The sequence below is a fragment of the Meleagris gallopavo genome, chromosome Z (assembly GCF_905368555.1).
Source record: "Meleagris gallopavo chromosome Z, MGAL_WU_HG_1.1, whole genome shotgun sequence".
Taxonomy (NCBI): Eukaryota; Metazoa; Chordata; class Aves; order Galliformes; family Phasianidae; genus Meleagris; species Meleagris gallopavo.
Window position 1 is genome coordinate 66,700,505 of NC_139435.1, and position 17,950 is coordinate 66,718,454.

The window sequence follows — 17,950 nt, forward strand, 5'->3', positions numbered from 1 at the left end:
CAATTCTATCCTCTTTTGGGGCATTTCTCTGGAAAGAGACCAGAAAATGGAAGGCCAAAATACTCTCTAATGGGTGCCCTAGTTAAAAAATATGTTTATGATAAAGCTGGAGAGAAGACATTGACGTTTTTATCATGTTGTGTTACTTCAGCAATACCATCTGGGATAAGTTACTGTATGGTTGGTACCAGACCTGTATTTGTACTCTATGAAGTGAACATTCCCAGTTTACTATTTGTTCCTGTTTGATTTACTACTGGAACTGATGCAGCTGCTAATTCTCCAGAAATTCCAGAAGAAAAGACAACTCCTGAACCTGTGGCCTCTGTGGGTTTGTTTTTGTTGGTTTTTGTTGTTTTTTTGTTGTTCTTTCAGAGAAAGTTTGTGCAAGTTAGACTACTCTGCACAGTATACATACTTGCATGAAGAAATTATGTGTTTGGCTTTGTAAGCACTATCAAGCTCTTTCAACAGAGATGAAATAGAGAAAAAGAAAGATGTGTTCTTCCTTCTCTATCAGTTGACACACAGTTTATAATGTTGAGCACTGATGGATTTCTTTCGTGCTGTGAATTATGCAGTATATCACCAAAGTAAGAGGGAAAACACTCAAGAGGCCCATTAACAGTCAACAGTATTAGGGAGGTGATTGTCGCTCTGTACTTGATACTGGTGAGACTGCTTCCCAAGTACTGTGTTCAGTTTTGGGCCACTGCTACAAGTCATTGAGACCTGGAGCATGTCCAGAGAAGGACAACAAAGCTGGTGAAAGGACTGGAAAACTAGTTTTATGGAGAGCAGCTGAAGAAACTGAGTTTGCTCAGGGGAGACCTCATCATTCTCTACAGCTCCCTGAAGGGAGGTTGTAGTGAGGTGAGGGTTGTCCTCTTTGATGACAGGTAATGTCCTCAAGTTGCAGCAAAAAAAAATTCAGTTTGGGTATTAAGAAAAACTTCTCAGAAACAGTGGTAAAGCATTGGAAAGGGCTCCCCAGGGAAGTGGTGGTGTCAGCATCCCTGGAGGTGCTCAAGAGATACGTGTATATGGCACCTAGGAACGTGACTTAGTAGCCATGGTAGGGATGGGTTGATAGTTGGACCAGATGAGGTCTTTTCCAACTTAAATGATTCGATGATTAGTTTTGATCTTCTACTCAAGCTCTGAACAGTTCTGACCCCAGAGATGGCCTCACAAATTCCACGCCTAGTGCAGAATGGGCAACCTTGGGGCATGGCACTGAGCACCAGTCTCCAAAGAAGCCAAAATTGTGGAGCACTGCATAACTAAAATGCACGGTGTATTTCTGTTTTTTTCTCTCTTCACCTCATCCAGTTCTTTATGCACTGAGGCAATCAGCACTTGACTGCCATGCCAGGGTTGGTGGGGAAGGCAGCTGAAAGCAAGATGGAGGACAGGTAGAGACTATGCTACCAACAGCTGGAAACTCCCAGAAAGGCCATCAAGATTCTAGGAGGTAAGAGACCAGATCAGAGAATCTGCAGCGCCTACATTGCTGGCAATGTGCAGGACCACGATGAAGCTGCCCAGCTCCTCCATCACCTGTAGTAATCATGCGAACCCGATGCTCCTTCTCCCCCTTCCCGACTCGGGCTGCCTGCTCCAGCCAGCTGTTCCCGGAGACCGAAGGCAGCCCGGGCAGCGCAAGCTGCCTGCCGGGGCCCCTCAGTCCGCCCGTCGCCATCTTCCCAATTCACCCCAGACCGCCATCTTCCTTCAGGCAGCAGGGAGCCGGGGGGGGCAATTTGTTGTGCAAATCTGCCATCTGCTGGTGGTTGGATGTTTCATGAAGCTGTCCGGACAGCAAATTAGTGGATCATCCCGCTTCTCCTCCTCCCCCCCGGAGTAAAAGTGAAGAAGAAAAGGTCGGGGAGGGAGGCGTGCGGGTGGCGGGATTTCCACTGTCTCCTTTGGCTGTCACCATGCTGAAAGCATGAGAAACATGACAGCCAAGGGCAAAGCCTAGGAATCTGGGCAAGATCCTCATCCCTGATCACTGGATAGCCAGTATTTTTTTTTTTTTTTTTTTTTTCTTCCACGTGTCAGTGTTGCGATATAAGCTCTGCTGCCTTCTGGAAGTGTTTTCCACAATCTACCCTCATTTTCAACCTGAAGACTTGCTGTAGCTCTGGGAAGGAAAGAAAAAAACAACAAAACAACACACCAATCACATCTCCACTATATGTTGGAGCTCCTTTCTGCAACCCTGCATCTCCAATCTCCACGTTTGCTGGTGCTTTGTGATACAGACATTTGTTCATCGAACAAGAAACAAATTTCATCAGTAGCAAACTGTGTCATTTCAAAGAGTTGTGTATTAGTTTTTACAGAACTAAATTCAGCATCTGATCAAAGCAATATGATGTCTTATTGGAGGTGATTTAAAATTAAATGCTTTGTGAGAATCAGTAAACTTGGTGACCGGCAGGTGGCAGTTAAAGATTGCCACAACTATCAGCTTCTGTTGAGTAACTGGGTCCGTCAGATGCAGATTCCATTTGATACTTTTGACTGTTTCAACTATCATTCTGTCAGGGAAAAAAAAAAATAATAAAAAAAGATGCCAAGGAAACAAGCAAACAAACAATATCAGTCTTGGAAATCATAGAATCATAAAACCCTACTGTGATGTGGAAGGAACATTAAAGATCATCTAGTTCCAACCCTCTGCCTTGTGATCAGGATTGCCTGCCTCTGAATCAGCAAATCACCTGACGACTGCACAAGTGGTAAATTTTTGACAGATATTTCTAGATTTTATATTTATTTTATTATTTTTGTTTAGTTATTCTCTGGAAAGTCCGACTGGTATCAGGTAACTTGTTCAGTGTCTCCCATGTTTTTGAATGTTTTTCCTTTGCTGTCATTCATTCTTTATAAAGTTTTGAACTAGTTTTCAAGGCACAATATTGCAAAGAAATTTATGCTGTATTTTGAGAACCAGTTTAATTTATTTGGCTCAACTTAGTTAAACAAATAATACACTTTTTTAATATCTGACACATCTGCTAGTTTTTGTAGACACTTTATATTTCCTTAAAGTCAGTACTGAAACTGAAAAATGAAAAGGCAAGATAAAATGTTTTTCCTTTCTAGTCTTTTAATTCAACATGCTACCAAATCTCTAAGAAGCTCTGTGTTCTCAAGAATCTATGGACACTGTATGAAAGGGACAACACTTTAATCAATAATACTTTAAGGTGTTTCAGCTTCCAATCTCATAGGCATCACAGCAACACAGAAACAATGCATTTTACAGTTTGCATTTTTGATTCACCACAAAGCTAATGTGCGTAATTTGATTTTTTTTCTCCAGAGATTTTTTTCTTGCTTAGAATACCCATTAGAAGTGCTACATTTAATGGAAGGGACTGTATTCATATTCGTGATACAATATTATTTCTTCTATTTTAGAAGATGAGTGAAATCTTATCATGTTTAATGCCACTAAAATGTGCTCCTTATGCTTAATCTTGCTTCTTCAATATTTTCTATTTGAGAGGTTGTACAGAAAATAGTGGCATGTTCTGGTTAAGTGTAAAACATACAGCGCTTCCTTTTCTGTATCCTCTTTCACATGGTTAACAGAATACTTGAGACTATAGAGTTATGATTTGGGCGGAGTCAGTCCCAAACATCAGGACAGGCAGAGAAATGAATGTACTGGGAGCAGCCCAGCAAAGAAAGACTTGGGGGTACTGATGAATTAAAAGTGGCCAGCAGGATGAAGGAGATGATTCTCCCTCTCTGTTCTGCCCTTGTGGGGCCAAATCTGTTGTACTGTAGCCAGGTCTGGAGCTCCCAGCACAAGACATGGAGCTGTTGAAGCAGATCCAGAGGAGGGCCATGAAGATTATTAGAAAGCTAGAGGATCTCTCCTATGAATAAAGGCTGAGGGACTTGTGATTGTTTGAAGTGGAGAACAGAAGGATCTGAGGAGACCACATCACAGCCTTTCAGTACATAAAAAAGGACTGCAAGAGAGGTGGGGAAGGACTCTTTATGAAGATGTGTAGTGATAGGCCAAGGAATAGCAGTTTTAAACTAAAAGGTAGTAGATTTAGATTAGATATTAGGAAGAAGTTCTTTGTTATGAGGGTGTCTACATACTGGAACAGGTTGCCTGGAGGCATTGTGGATGCTGCACCCCTGGGAATGTTCCAGGTCAAGGCCCACAGAAAAGAGTTTGGAACCTGATGACTTTTTAAAACTCTCTTCTAATTCTAACCATTCTATCATTCTGTGATTTAAAGTAGTAGGGATTATCAAAGTGATCACACCAAGGGTTGAAGTAAAGTTTGAAGTTGTTTGGAAGGAACTTTTATTTTCTTCCAAAATAGATAACTGAGCCTTGCTATTTTGTATCTTCAGGGAAGATAGTGACATCAGATCCATGATTAGAAGGCCAAAAGAAGTTATTGGTAAGCTCCTACAAAATGCAGGGAAGAGAGCTTTTTCTTATTTCAGCACTGTCTCTTTTTAAAAGTAAAGAAAAAGGACAATGTAAAACTCCCAAGATAATAGGACATCTTCAGGTAATCAGGCAAATACACATATGTTTATGAACATAGACTCTTTGACAAAACATAGGGCTGCTGCTTGTCTGCTTGTAAGGAAAAGACAAGCTACTTACTAAGTGCTGAAAACTGGCTTCTAAAAATGAGTGAAAATGGATAAGAATGAGTGTTTATCATAGCCTAACTGATATCAGAAACATTTGCATTAATGACTATATTGGGGTACTAGAATATGCAAAGTGTTCAGAATCTCTGATATTTCAGCCTACTTGTAGGAGAAAGGCTACAAGATCGTATTGGATACTGAATTTTACTTAATGTCAACTTGCTACCACTGTCTATAGACAAACATGCTCACAGCTAAAAGGAGTGCTGTTTATTTTTATTGGTTGCCTAGCAACAACCACACTTTCACCTTTATAAACCATTTTTTTAATTTTTTGGATTATAGTCAATTATTTGTAGCTTTGTTTTAAAAATAGGAAAACCGAAGATAGGTGAAGATTGATAAACTACACTGATACAGAGCAGGTATATGGTAGAGATAAGCTCCAGCTGGTTCCTCATGTCTGCTGGCCTATACTGTCCTGTTAGCTCAGTGCTACTTACGTTTTTGAGTTAGATAAAATAATGGAAGTAACTTGCCAAATGATTCAAAATCTATTATCATAAGTATAGATACCCCCTTTAAGTTTTTGCTGGCAATGGTATCTTCAGATAATTTTAGTTTAAATCATCCAAGTTAGTGATAGCAGCCAATTTACTGACAAGTCATTGCCCACCTCTCTTTCTTTCTTTCAAGGAGTTTGGTCTGTCTACCATTAATGACTTTCCTTAGCTTACTCTTGGATATAAAATTTTTAGACCTATGCTTTTGAAATGACATCTCTAGGGACTGAAATAACTGGATCATTTAGTTGGAAAGGAAAAGTAAAGACTTGTAAGATGAAGGTGCCTTAAATTAGTCTTCTGAGTATATATGTGGGTTAAAAATAGATTGCTTTGTAAAATCACTGAGTATGCCTCTCATTTGTGGTACATCAGGATCTCATTGATTGTGACCAGACATCCAGAAGTCCTAATTTAAGCAACTACATAAGTGAGGTTATGTTAAAAGTCAGCACAAGTGCTGTAGGCTGCCTCCTTGGCATTATCTCAGGAGAGATTCAGTAAAAGTGTACTGCCATCACAGGCCTGTGGTTACAGAGAAAGAGGTTGAACTGACCTTAACATGGTTTCATTATCAACCAAACAATCAACTCCTTCAACAACTTAGCATGGCTAACTTAGCTTGGCACGCTGTTGTTTTTCTCTAAGTAAAAGTGATAGCCTGTTGGTTGTTTTTTTTAAATTGTTTGTTAAATTATTTGTTTAATTTTAGTTACGGGACCTAGGGTTTTGTCTGCTTGTTTGTTTATCTTGACTGTAGGGCTACAGGAACTTCAAAGCAAATGCTATAAATTCAGTGTGCCTCTATTTATACTACTTATACTACACAGTTTTTGAACGCCTATGTTTTTCAATAAGATCACTTTCCACTAAAGAGAAATCAGTGCTGCTTTGTAGTACCAGAATACAGTCCTTTCACTAGTCCTCATCTTCTGGAACTCATTTTCCTTTTTTCTTCAGAAAATAATTCTCAGAATGCATGTTGCTGAAAACCTTTTAAGCATGTTAAAAAAAAAAAACAGTGAAGAAGCAATGTATAAGTGAAATTAATAAGGCCCCAGTTGAAAAGTGAGATGCTTAAAAATATATGACTGTCCTCCAAAGAGAAGGCATTAGAGATAGAAAAATAGTGCTAAGTTGATAATTCACTATACCTACATTTTGCTATTAATACTCTATAGTGAAGTGAAAATTGCTGAGAAGAAAATTAACACTGGCAATTAATATTCACTGTATTTTCCCCATAATTTGTCAAAGTAATAAAAGCCAACTGCTAATAAAAAAAAAGTTAGAAAATCTTCAAACAAGTATAATCGGTGCGACACAATTATACTTTCTGGGACAGCTTTGTCAAAGCTAAATAGCATCTGGAAGGGAAACAGTTCTGAAGAAAATTGCTTGAAATATATCCTAGTGCACTGAATTCCCAGTGCAGTCTAATGGAATAGAAATTCAGTTTGTAGTACTGCAGCCAACACTAGCTCAAGGCTTGGGAGCCTAGAATAATAGAAGAAAACATAGAAGTTACTCAATTCTGATTTATTTATCTTATCAATATGCTGCTGTAATACAAATTCATTCTTTAACTCTACTTCCACATTTTACACTTTGACTAACCAAAAATAAAACACTTGTTTTCAAAGAATTCACCTTCTTGATGATATTTCTTTTGTGTGGTACTAACCATCAGTGTTGTTACTTCTAACGAGTCAGACACAATTCACCACTGAGGCAGAACTGTAACAATTTAGGAATGTCATGTATACAGAATTATGTTTGAGATTCTTCTCACACTAGAACTAGTGGAGTTAAATGAATGTGTTTTTATTGATATAACTAAAAGTAAGCTTTCAAGTAATTATTACAAAAACTTGAAAAATACTTGTAAATATCCTGCATTACCAGAGATATCCACTGTGACACATTAACCATAGACAGTCATTTATCTTTAATTACAGATTCGATTTTTCATGGCAGACTAGGTAGAAACTCGCCTTGCTCTTTGACTGTTGTGTATTAATATCCCTGGGTATAAATTTGAGTTTTTCAGTCTAAAACCAAATCCCTTAGTAAGAGTGCTTGACACAGGCAGAGCAAAGCCAGGGATTTGTAAACAGGTGAAAAATCTGTATTAGGCATATGACTAGAAAGCTACTTGCTTGGATCCTGGCAGTTTTTCCTAGGATCTGAGATTCCATTTAGTAAACAAGTGTCTTTACCCCTTGCAGATCTAAGACAAGCTGACTATTTCAGCATACTTACATGAAAAATGGACTCTGGTTTCAATATAGAAGATGGCAGTAGCCAACATTAGTTCCAGATCTCACAAAAGCCAGGGGAGATGTTCTACATGACATCATGAGGTAAGTCAAGATGTGCCTCGCTCTTGTCACTCTGGTTCATTTCATACATTTAATGAATAGCAATTATTTATAATTTTGAGCAGCGCTTCCCCATTCCTCCATGGCAACTGAGCCTCATTTTTCCTTTAAGGTTCTTTTGTCCTTCTCAGTTAAATCAGACCAAACTGATATTTATTCTGTGTTAGAAGTCACAGAGTGGATCAGTAAACCCTTCACCCTACCTGCTTCTGTGCTTTCCTCTCAAGTATCATTCTGAATGAATTCTCATTGCCATGTATCTAGATCTCTTTAGAAATCACAGGGCAATTGCACAACTGCAGTATTCTACTGTGTCAATGGGCAGTACTCAGGAAATCTATTACTGTCAGCTAGTTTCATTTGGCAAACAGAATCTACAGTCAGAAAAACAGCGTAACAAAACAGTTGGAGTATATCTGCATCCCATCAAGGTCATGTTCAGCCCAGAAATCCTGTGAAACACATTTGTTCAACACAGAATTACAAGTGGTTCCTTACTGTATGTTGCCAGGCGCATGTAAATTGTTATTCTTGCAGCTCTAGTTGTTGATCCTGCTTGCTGCTCTTTGCTTGCTCACCTGGATATTGCCTGCTCTGCCCTTTGCTCCATTAATCAAACATATTTTGGTTATTTAAATTCTATTAGAACACATACAACTAGTTCTATTGGTCATACAAGCCTCCGCAACTATGAAAATTTTATTTCTCTTTTTCTTCTTTCAAAGTTTTGACATTTATACCCCAAATATGTCACTTCTGCATACTCAGCAAAGCTGTTTTACCCTAGTTTCCATGCTCAGGAACAATATATACACTACAGCATGCTATCTTGTATGGTATGTGATCATCTTACATGGATATGACATCTTTTTTAAACAAAAGTGCATCCCAAGCACACAATAAGAAGAGTTGCTTCTTGAGAAAGTCAGAGTCCGTTCCACTGGCTACAAACTGTGAACAAAGAGGAATGGTATTCCATGTTTATTCCATGATGAGAAGTGAAAAAGTCCTCAGACTGCTTTTCAGAAATAAAGGAATTCTATAGGAAATTCAGATTTTAAATACATTCTATTCATAATACAAACAGGTGTGCCTCTATCATAAAAGCTCACTAATTCAAATAGATTTGTTTCTTCTTCACTGTTTTCTGAAACAGAACAAGGTGTAAGTTGGTTTAAGAACTGAACTTATGAGCAGGACATGTACTGAACAACTGGTACATCAGAGGGAACAAAAATAACAACTGTTATTTAAAAGAATGAGCCACTTGTGCTTAACCAAAACCATACAAGTAATCTTCTCTTCAAATTTACCCTAGCTACCGTTCCCCAGTGGAATTTCAATTTATATCTCTTACATAATCAGAGTGCATTTTCTGGGGAGAATTTGACCCTGAGGGAGGCAGGAGGGCTGGAGAGACTTGCTAATAGTCATGTGGTAAAAATAGTCTTTTCATAAGCCCCGCATGAAACATGGAGAATGCCTTGAAATATGCCCTAGCTATCAGAAATAGCCCAACCAGAGATGAAAAGCATCCTTCTGCTCAAATGTAAAGGGGAAAAATCTCTAAAATATTCTATAATAGTCCTTATGAGTCACACTCAGTGTGCTAATGAGTTCATCCCAAACCACCATTAAAATGGCACATCTTCCTCATCATTACAGAGGCAAACCAGTTCCTTCGGCATTCAGGTTTTCATATACCCCATCTCTCTTTAAACACAGAATCTTCTAACATCAAGCTCATTTCAAGATCCATACTTCTCAGTCCTCCATTCCAGATGTTTGCTCTCCAGAAGTGAACAAGCCTCAAAATCCCTGGGAAGCCTTGCTTTCTGTAGGAGTTGGTAGAAGAGCAATTTATTTCCTTTGTTCTCGTGTCTCTGTGGCATATCTAGTTTTCCTAACCTTTCAACAAGTAGCCTGACTCTTTAACTCCTTTTTGTCATGAGGGGAGGACACTGCTTGTCCTTGGGGAGTGATTTTATAACTAATTACAGAATCACAGAATTGTAGTGGCTGGAAGGGACCTCCAGAGATCATCTAGTCCAACCCCCCTGCAAAGCAGGCTCCCTACAGCAAGCTGCACAGGTAAGCATCCAGGTGGGTCTTGAATATCTCCAGAGAAGGAGAGTCCACAGTCTTCCTGAGCAGCCTGTTCCAGTGCTCAGTCACCCTTACTGTGAAGAAGTTCCTATGCACGTTTGTGCAGAACTTCCTATGCTTCAATTTGTGTCTGTTTCCACTTGTCCTGTTGCCACGCACCACTGAAAAGTCTGGCCTTTTCCCTTTGCTTCCCATACCTTAGACATTTATAAACATCGATCAGATTCCCCCAAGCCTTCTTTTCTCAAGGCTTTACAGATCCACGTTGCTCAGCCTTTCCTCATAAGAGAGGTGCTCCAGGCCCTTTATTGTCTTTCTGGTCCTCTGCTGGACTCTTTCCAGAGGAGCCTGTTATTTTTGTACTGGGGAGCCCAGAACTGGACACAATACTTCAAGAAGGACCTCACCAGGGCAGAGTAGAGGGGAAGGATCACCTCCTTGACCTGCTGACCATGCTCTAATGTGACAATCGGTAGTAGACAGATAATGTAATAGAGCTATCATTGTTAAAAAACTAAAATGCTTGTATAAATTTAGTAAAAACTTCTAAACCCACTGCCAGTCTGAAGCAAATATTATAGGGGAGCAGTATGCTTGGGAAGCAAAATAAATAAGTAATAGTATTGTTTATTTAAGATACTATAAAAAATCCAGAAAGTCTCAAAGTATGATAAGGCCTGGTTTTGAAGTTAATTCTACATAGAATTTTGTATAATTACCTAGTTAAAATGTAATCAATAACTTTTATTTTTGTAGAGAGTGGCTTCTCATGAGTTCCTAGGAACACTGAGGCTATTGTGGCTTATAAGGGTGTCTTTTTAAAATGTCAATAAATATGCAACACTAGTGGATAAAAATATGGTCAGAAAATCATTCAAGAATTCTGTAAACAGAAATGAGTCATGCAGTGAGAAAGGAGGAAGAGAGAAAAACCTAATTGAGGCAAAATGTAGATTTCATTGAAATGTCACTGCAACCTGTGGAGTGATCAGTGTACCTAAGGAACATGGTATCTGTAAGAACAGAAATGTCCCTCCGCTGCTATCACTCTCTGACACTAAGATCCTCCCCATCAGATCTTAACAATAGCTAAGTTACCTTGTTCTCTAGGACTACAAACATTTATGACATTTCTGCCTGTGTGGGAGTACTGAATGATGAGAGGCATTTGAGAATATCAGAGATGTTCTACTCAGTTTCTTCCCAAACAGAATTATTCTGTGCTGAACTTGGACCAATTCTTCTAAGCCTCTCAGGAAGTCATCCTATCAAACTGAAGTAGGATAAGATTCTCACATTCTCAGGCTTTTGGAATGCCTTCTGAACAACTCTGATGTTGACACTCTGCATTACAGTAGCAGAAACGGTTAGACTGGATGATCTTTTAGGTCTTTTCCAACCTTGGTGACTCTATGATTCTATGATTCTATGAAACCCAGTGATTAATTCAAGCAAATCTCCTGATGCAAAAATCTCTTCTAAGATTAGGCTAAGAATTTCTGAAGTTTAACTTGTATCACTTAGAAAAGGAAGTTCCTGTTTGATTCTGTGAGAACTGCACGCTCTTTTTTTCTTATCCAGTCCCAAAGTTTTCAATTAACAGAATTTCCAGCTAGAGAATCACTATTGTTTGCTAGATTTCTCATTGTGAGTATTCTGGTTGTGGAATTCCAGATATCGTCTTTCCTTCTACCTTCTAATTAGGAAAAGGATAGATTCTTTTACACAATGAAAATCCTAAAACTTTGCATACCTTCCATGGCAGCTTGTGTACTAATCAATTCTCTGAACAGACAATAGTATATATTCTTAAAGAGAAGTATTTCAGTTTGCAATATATTCCAGACAACAGTTTTCACACAACTGACAGGGAATGTACTTGATACTTCATGCTTTGAGTTCTGATTTTTTTTTTTTAACATTTTTGAGATGAATTAAATATTTAATCTTATGTAGTGCTGCAGATTAAACACTGCTGCACCCACAGAACAAATCTTTCTGTGATTCTCTACACACTGCAATGGGCCTAAGGAATGTATTTATAAAACTGTAAATTTGTTAAGCAACTTGAGAGTGCAGAGAAGACTACCTGTCACCCTGATGAAAGTTATTTGCATTTTTGAGATCTGTGTGAATCTGTAAAGTGTGTAACATTCTAGATTGTAGTCAGAGGAAGCAGTTTTCTAGCTATAGTTTTCAATGCCCCTAATTACCTTATCGCAAAACTCCGTCATGCTTTCACACTGCCTTCCAGCTCTATTCCTTTGTGTAAACTGTATAACTGTTTGTTCATTCTGCAGCAATTGAGTTAAACTGTCATCAAAGATTAATCATCTAACATTAAGCTTTCATATCTTTTGGAACAAATATGTTATTACCTCTTTTTTTTTTATTTTCTGATTAGCATACTTTTAGCCCAAGGCCTTTTTCTTTGGAGTTCTCCCCAACTTCCAGTATTTGGGGGAAATCTAAAGATACACATGGTGATGTGATGATGTGCTTTATGCAAGGCACTGGAGCTTGCTTCCTGCACTCCAGCATTTAACCACAATGTATTTTGGTCTCAGCTCAACATTCTCGATACTCAGCACTTCTGAAGCTACCAACCTACTACAAAACTTATGACAATTTCCAGTCTTTTAATCAAATTACTAAGAACTCTAGAGAAAATGAGATGTTGTTTCTTGATCTTAGTAATCCAAGCTTCACTATGATTGGAGTCTTACTGAACCACGTCATGAACACAGTCCTTACTTGAATGCAAGTGATTTTTGCAGCCAGAATAGATGAGAAAAGGCAAAGGGTGAGAGGAAAAAACGCTGACCCAGTTAGAACATTTGCAGCTGAACAAGGAAAAGAAAAGATCAATTGTATTAGATCATGATTCTGATCTAAACGCCTAGTTAATCTCATAATTAGCAGAAAGTCTGCTGGTAGAACTGAACACATGTGCTTTGTGTCAACATGGAATTCCAGCACTGGCACAATACTCTCTATATATGGGCTGCATTAAGTAGAATGGCAAAACACTTTCTGCAGGCTGAATGTGCAAACAGTGGATGTGTAGTAACTTGCTATGAACACGTCCTTATGTTGAAACGCAGCAATTGCTTGCGTCTCTGTCCATTGCATCACTCTCCTGAAGGAAAGGAGTAGGGAGCCACCACTGCTGCCTCACCAGACTCCCAGGTGAGAAGATAAACAGGTTTTGTGCTGCACTGCCCGCGGGCAGGTGACATTGCAAGTGCTCCGTTTGTGGAACCTTTGGCATGAAGAGAAAGCTATACTTACACCTACCTGCGCACAAGGGGAATCGTCCTCTCGTTGTTCTGCCGTTACGCCACTAGAGGGAGATCTCAGAGTCACGGTTGTTTACCTTTTAGCAAAAATGACTGTAGAAGCTTCTGTTTTGTGAAAGGAGTTGCTGGTTCGTTATGTCCCAGTGGGGGAAAAGAATATAGAACTTAGAACGCTTGGTATTCGAGCTAAGATTATAAAAAGAGAATACCACGGATAATTTTATGTCCCTTCAGATGCTGGGAACCCCAAGCCCTGAAGCACCAGACAGACGTCCAACCCACACACAGTATGTCATGCAGAACTTGTACATTCCAAAGATTGTCCCCTTTCAGTCATTCACACCATTGCACCTTTTTATTGCAAGGAAACAACCCCATCTATAAATTATAGTGTTGGAAAAGAAACTACTTGCCTGATGGCCCCTTGGGTGCACAGCACAGAACAGCTCATGACTCCTCAGTGTGCAATGGTCTTTTGGTCAGGATCTCTACAGTTTCTGCTTGGAATTCTTTTGTCGTTTTTAGAGTCGTAATATCCCTGCATGTGAATGCATGCATATAATATAAAAGATTATATAAACCACTTTCCTTTAGGATTAGGATAAGTGCTAATGGAACTTTTTTCACACACCTTATAAATTCACTTTTATGTAATATGTGCCCAGTTTTTCACGTTCTCCCCTTCAGCTGTCCCTCTTGATTCATTCCTGAATAAATCTTTTGTAGTCTATCCAAATGTTTATAAAGTTTTTTGTTTGTTTATTTGTTTGTTGGACATTTTCTAAATCTATCTTTTCCTGTATACACATAAAATGCTCTGAAAAATCTGGATAATAACATACACTGCATAGTAGCATGTAATCTGAAAAAAAAAAAAAGAAAAAAAGAAGCTTCAAATTGTGGTTTTCCAAAGAAAAAAATGCATCTGTGACAAAAGATATCATTGGCATTCCATCATTTTTAAGTTACATATGAGGCTTAGTAGTGATTTTTTGAGAGTGTTTTATGTTGCAATTAATTGTCATTCTATAAAATTGGATCAAATTAGACACAAAATAGTTTAAGCATCTCTATTTTAACATCAGATTGTTACCAAGACAGGAACTACCTAGAAAGCTTGAATTCCAGAATAAATAGGTATCTTCAAAGATGGGCTGTGGAATTTCATGATAAGGTTTTTATTTTTTTCAGTATATTGCTGGAAATTACTTTTCTAAAATATTTCAAAGTATTTGAAGATAGATTTAAGAAGTTTTATTCAGCAATACTTTAACCACTGTTATTTTCTACAAATGCAGTATATGTATGTTTAATTTAAAGAAGTATTTTCCTTCATTTTTATAATATTAGAAATTGTAAGTAAGTTAAAGAATGAAATGGAAACCATGTTTCTTAAATGAGCATAACCAGCAGAAATAAATATGTAAAAATAAAGTTTTAGATAAACTTCATTTAAAGCAATAGAAATTACTTTTATTTCAGTTGTTTCTCCTTTGAAGACAGGGATCCAAGGAGCTCTATAACTGCAAGCAGTGAGCCAATCAAATGGCAGTAGGTGGAATAATCTATATTTTAGTCAGACTGTGTCTTGAAATATAACTCATAGTATAATGCAGTACTGAGAAATTAATACAAATTATATGCAGGTAATTTGCAACGCGAAATAGAAGCAAATGGGAAGATTATTAAGCTTCAGATGACCATCTCACTTTATTGGAATCTCTTCCTTTGTATACAGAGTTGTATAAAGACATGACTAATGTATTGTTCAGATAGACTGTTAAGTCAGATGTTCACCACTGATTTCCATCCACCTTTAATTCAGATTCCTGGACCAGCTTGTTGTACATGGCCACCTTCAAGGACTTCTGAACTTTGTGACAGACAAGTAGCTATAAAGGTAAGGTATTATTCTTGCAGGCCTAGAATTGTGATACTAATGTTGTGTGAATATTTGACAGCCCTATTAAATAAAATAGGATCAGTCTGTTAATCTGTTGGCTGCTGTAGGATCTAGCAATCTGTAATCCTTAGCTTTCCTGCCAGTAAATTCCTCATTAAGCACAAAATATCCTAAGATATCCTAAGAAAATCTCTCCTAGTGTTAATATATGTAGAGCTCTTGTAAGCAGATAATTCTAGCCAAAAATGGCATTTTTATTTCTCCTCTCTTTCTACAGTAGAATCTAGCCAAGTTGAAATAGTCTGTAAATGTTTCCATATATTTAAACGTATGATTTGGGTGAAATGCTCACTGCAAAGTACAGGGAGTTACGTATTTTTTAATTGACCTAAAACCACTTTCAAGAAGAACAGGGCACATATTTTAATTCAATAGATTGTGAAGTCAAGCATGTTGACTAAGATTCTTGAAGTCATTTTGGGTTGAGAGGCAGAATTCCAGACAAGTTACTCAGAAGAGCCAAATCACTACTGATATCCAGTGTTAACAATGACTTCAGAAAATAAAAAGAGTCCTAGAAACATCTTTTCAGTATGGCTGGGTGTAGCATATTATAGACTGAAGTTGTCCTGCACTTCCAGGGTTGAGTAATTGGAGTTACGGGATCTAAAATAATTCAGATTGGAAGGAACACAGGGAGATCACATAGTTCAACCTCTAGCTGGCCCTGTCTTGTCATGAAGTTTGTATACATCTCTCCTCACCCAGGCCCAACTTGTCTCTGTGATTATTTCCACATTATTAATTCATCATCTGCTTGATACCATCTAAGGATCAGATGCTATCCAAACTCAACTGGGCACTGCAATGAAATCCTCCCATTGCTCTTCCAGCTTTGAGCTGACAGGAGCAGAAATGGCACCAGTCTGAAGGTAGGGCTTCCCCTAGACAAGTACTATTTTTTCAGATAGGTATGGCTGAGGTGTGGTGGAGTGTTTCCAACCTGCTCCAAGAAGAAGTAGATTAGTGTAGGAGAGTGAAGGGGGAGGCAGAACATCTGCAGCAGCTGAAGTTGTCAGGATCAGCTTGCCTAGCAACCCCCCTTCTTAGATAGGGGCATCTAATTCAGCAGCAACAGCAGTATCAGAAGCAGCCTCATCACTTGATGAGCTGGATGCACACTAGTGAGCATGAGAGCTACCAAAACACTTGCCTTCAGGCTCCAAAGCCTCCTCAGTTTATTGGTAGGTAAGCTATGTAGATCCTTTTACCATCACATATTTGTGTGGTCCGTGTGTACTGAAGGAACCGTAGATGGCTTATTGCAGGGAGATGGCTATTAATTTCAGGTAATTGTTGAATCCTCTTTTAGTAATATAAAAAACAAGAATAATGGCAGACTGCATTGTAAAAATCAATTATATAAATCTTACTCCTGGAATAATGGGATAAGTAATTGCATAAACCAGTAGATGATTATTCTCCAATAATACGTGCAAAAAAAAATAGATTATATGAATAGAACTTAGTATCCTTTACTAACTGTGGATTAAGACCAAAATGTATTATCATAATATATTCTTTTCATCTACGGCCTACAGTGTATATTCTGTTACTTGATTAGTATAAATACATTTGTAGTGTATAGCTTTATATATATATATACATACATACAGGTATATTACATATTTTGCAACCATTCAAATTCACTCTGTATGCTATTATAATGCTATACTCTGCATGTAATAGGCATATGTAATCTTGTCTATAATTGCCTATTGTAACATTTGTAAAATTATATTTTGTTATTAAATGAAAAATAGTCATTGAAATGATTTAGGTGTAAAAGATTAAAAGAAAGATAGATTGGAGCAGGAGTATGTCATTTTAAACACAAAGAAAAAAAGTCTTTAAATAATATGCCTCTCTGCATACTGTTCTAGAACTGCCCATTTTTTGCAGAGGAAAACTTCTGGAAGAGAAGTTTTAGTTAAGTCACCTAATTGTCCTACGACTAATTACTGGGGAGATCAAAATAATATACTGATCCCTAGGAAACTATAATTTTTGTCTCCAGAACTTCAAGAGACAAAATAAAGTATGCCAAGTACTGTTTCTATCGTTGCTTCAGGTAGAAAGACAAACTGCAGATGGAAAGCATCCTTCCCCTGTTTCTGTACAGTGTTTTATGAGGTCTGTTTCTGGCAGGTGATATTAGTGGAAGGATGGCATGATTTAGACAACAAAGACTATGATTGTTGGCCCCTGGAAAAACCAGATGAATATAACATGATGGACTGTGGAGGTGAGTTCTAAAGCTGCTGAGGGAATATCATTTCTTGCTCAGGGAATGGCTGAAGACCTAAAATTGAAGTGCTCAGACTGATACCTAACTCATAACAAATGCTTCACATAGTGGCAGGCATAAGAGTCAGTGGTGACATTCTTTCTTGAGAAAAATGTGAAAGAAAGCAGTCAGAAGATATGTCTGAGCAATTATTTGCTCAGTATTTATTGATTCTAAAAGAAAAAGTAATCGCAACAGCTGAATCCCTTCCCCTAAAATAAGAATTGAAAACATTTTATTTCTCATTAGAAAACCGAATGCAACATAATCCAAACAAATCAAGTAGTCAGCTCAGTACTGTTGCAAATTCTATTCCTGGAATTCTGTGGCATCATTTAAAAAGTGAATTATTTAAACCCAGTACCATTTCTACATTTCATGGTTTTCTCTCCTTGCTCAAAATTGTGTTCCACTTAAAATCTGAGATCTTTAACCACTTATTCCAGCTTGAATACTGAGTTTACATGATGATATAACAACAGCAACAAAAAAAGGTTTCTTTTTGTTTAATCTCCTGAATTGATTGAGATGAGAAAATAATTAAAGTGGAACACTTTTGTTTATGTTAGGAAAGATTGGACTGGAGACGATTCTTGATAGGGTTTTTAGAGAAAAACAAGTGCACCTGTGAAACTGTAATACTTGTAAAAATACTCCAGGAAATAAACTGCTGGGTGATAGTCTGAACTCCATGCTATAGTTCAACATTT

General features: G+C 37.8%; 1 protein-coding gene across 1 annotated transcript in view; it reads left to right on the top strand.

Moving 5' to 3' along the window:
* Positions 1 to 14,779: 14,779 nt before the first annotated feature.
* The window catches only part of LOC109363787 (atrial natriuretic peptide receptor 1-like), a 39,134-nt gene continuing 35,963 nt past the window's right edge, over positions 14,780 to 17,950 (top strand). The window contains exons 1-2 of the mRNA XM_085214100.1: positions 14,780 to 14,890; positions 17,102 to 17,198. Of these exons, the coding sequence (XP_085070226.1) occupies positions 14,780 to 14,890; positions 17,102 to 17,198 (208 nt within the window). The remainder of the gene's footprint in view (positions 14,891 to 17,101; positions 17,199 to 17,950) is intronic.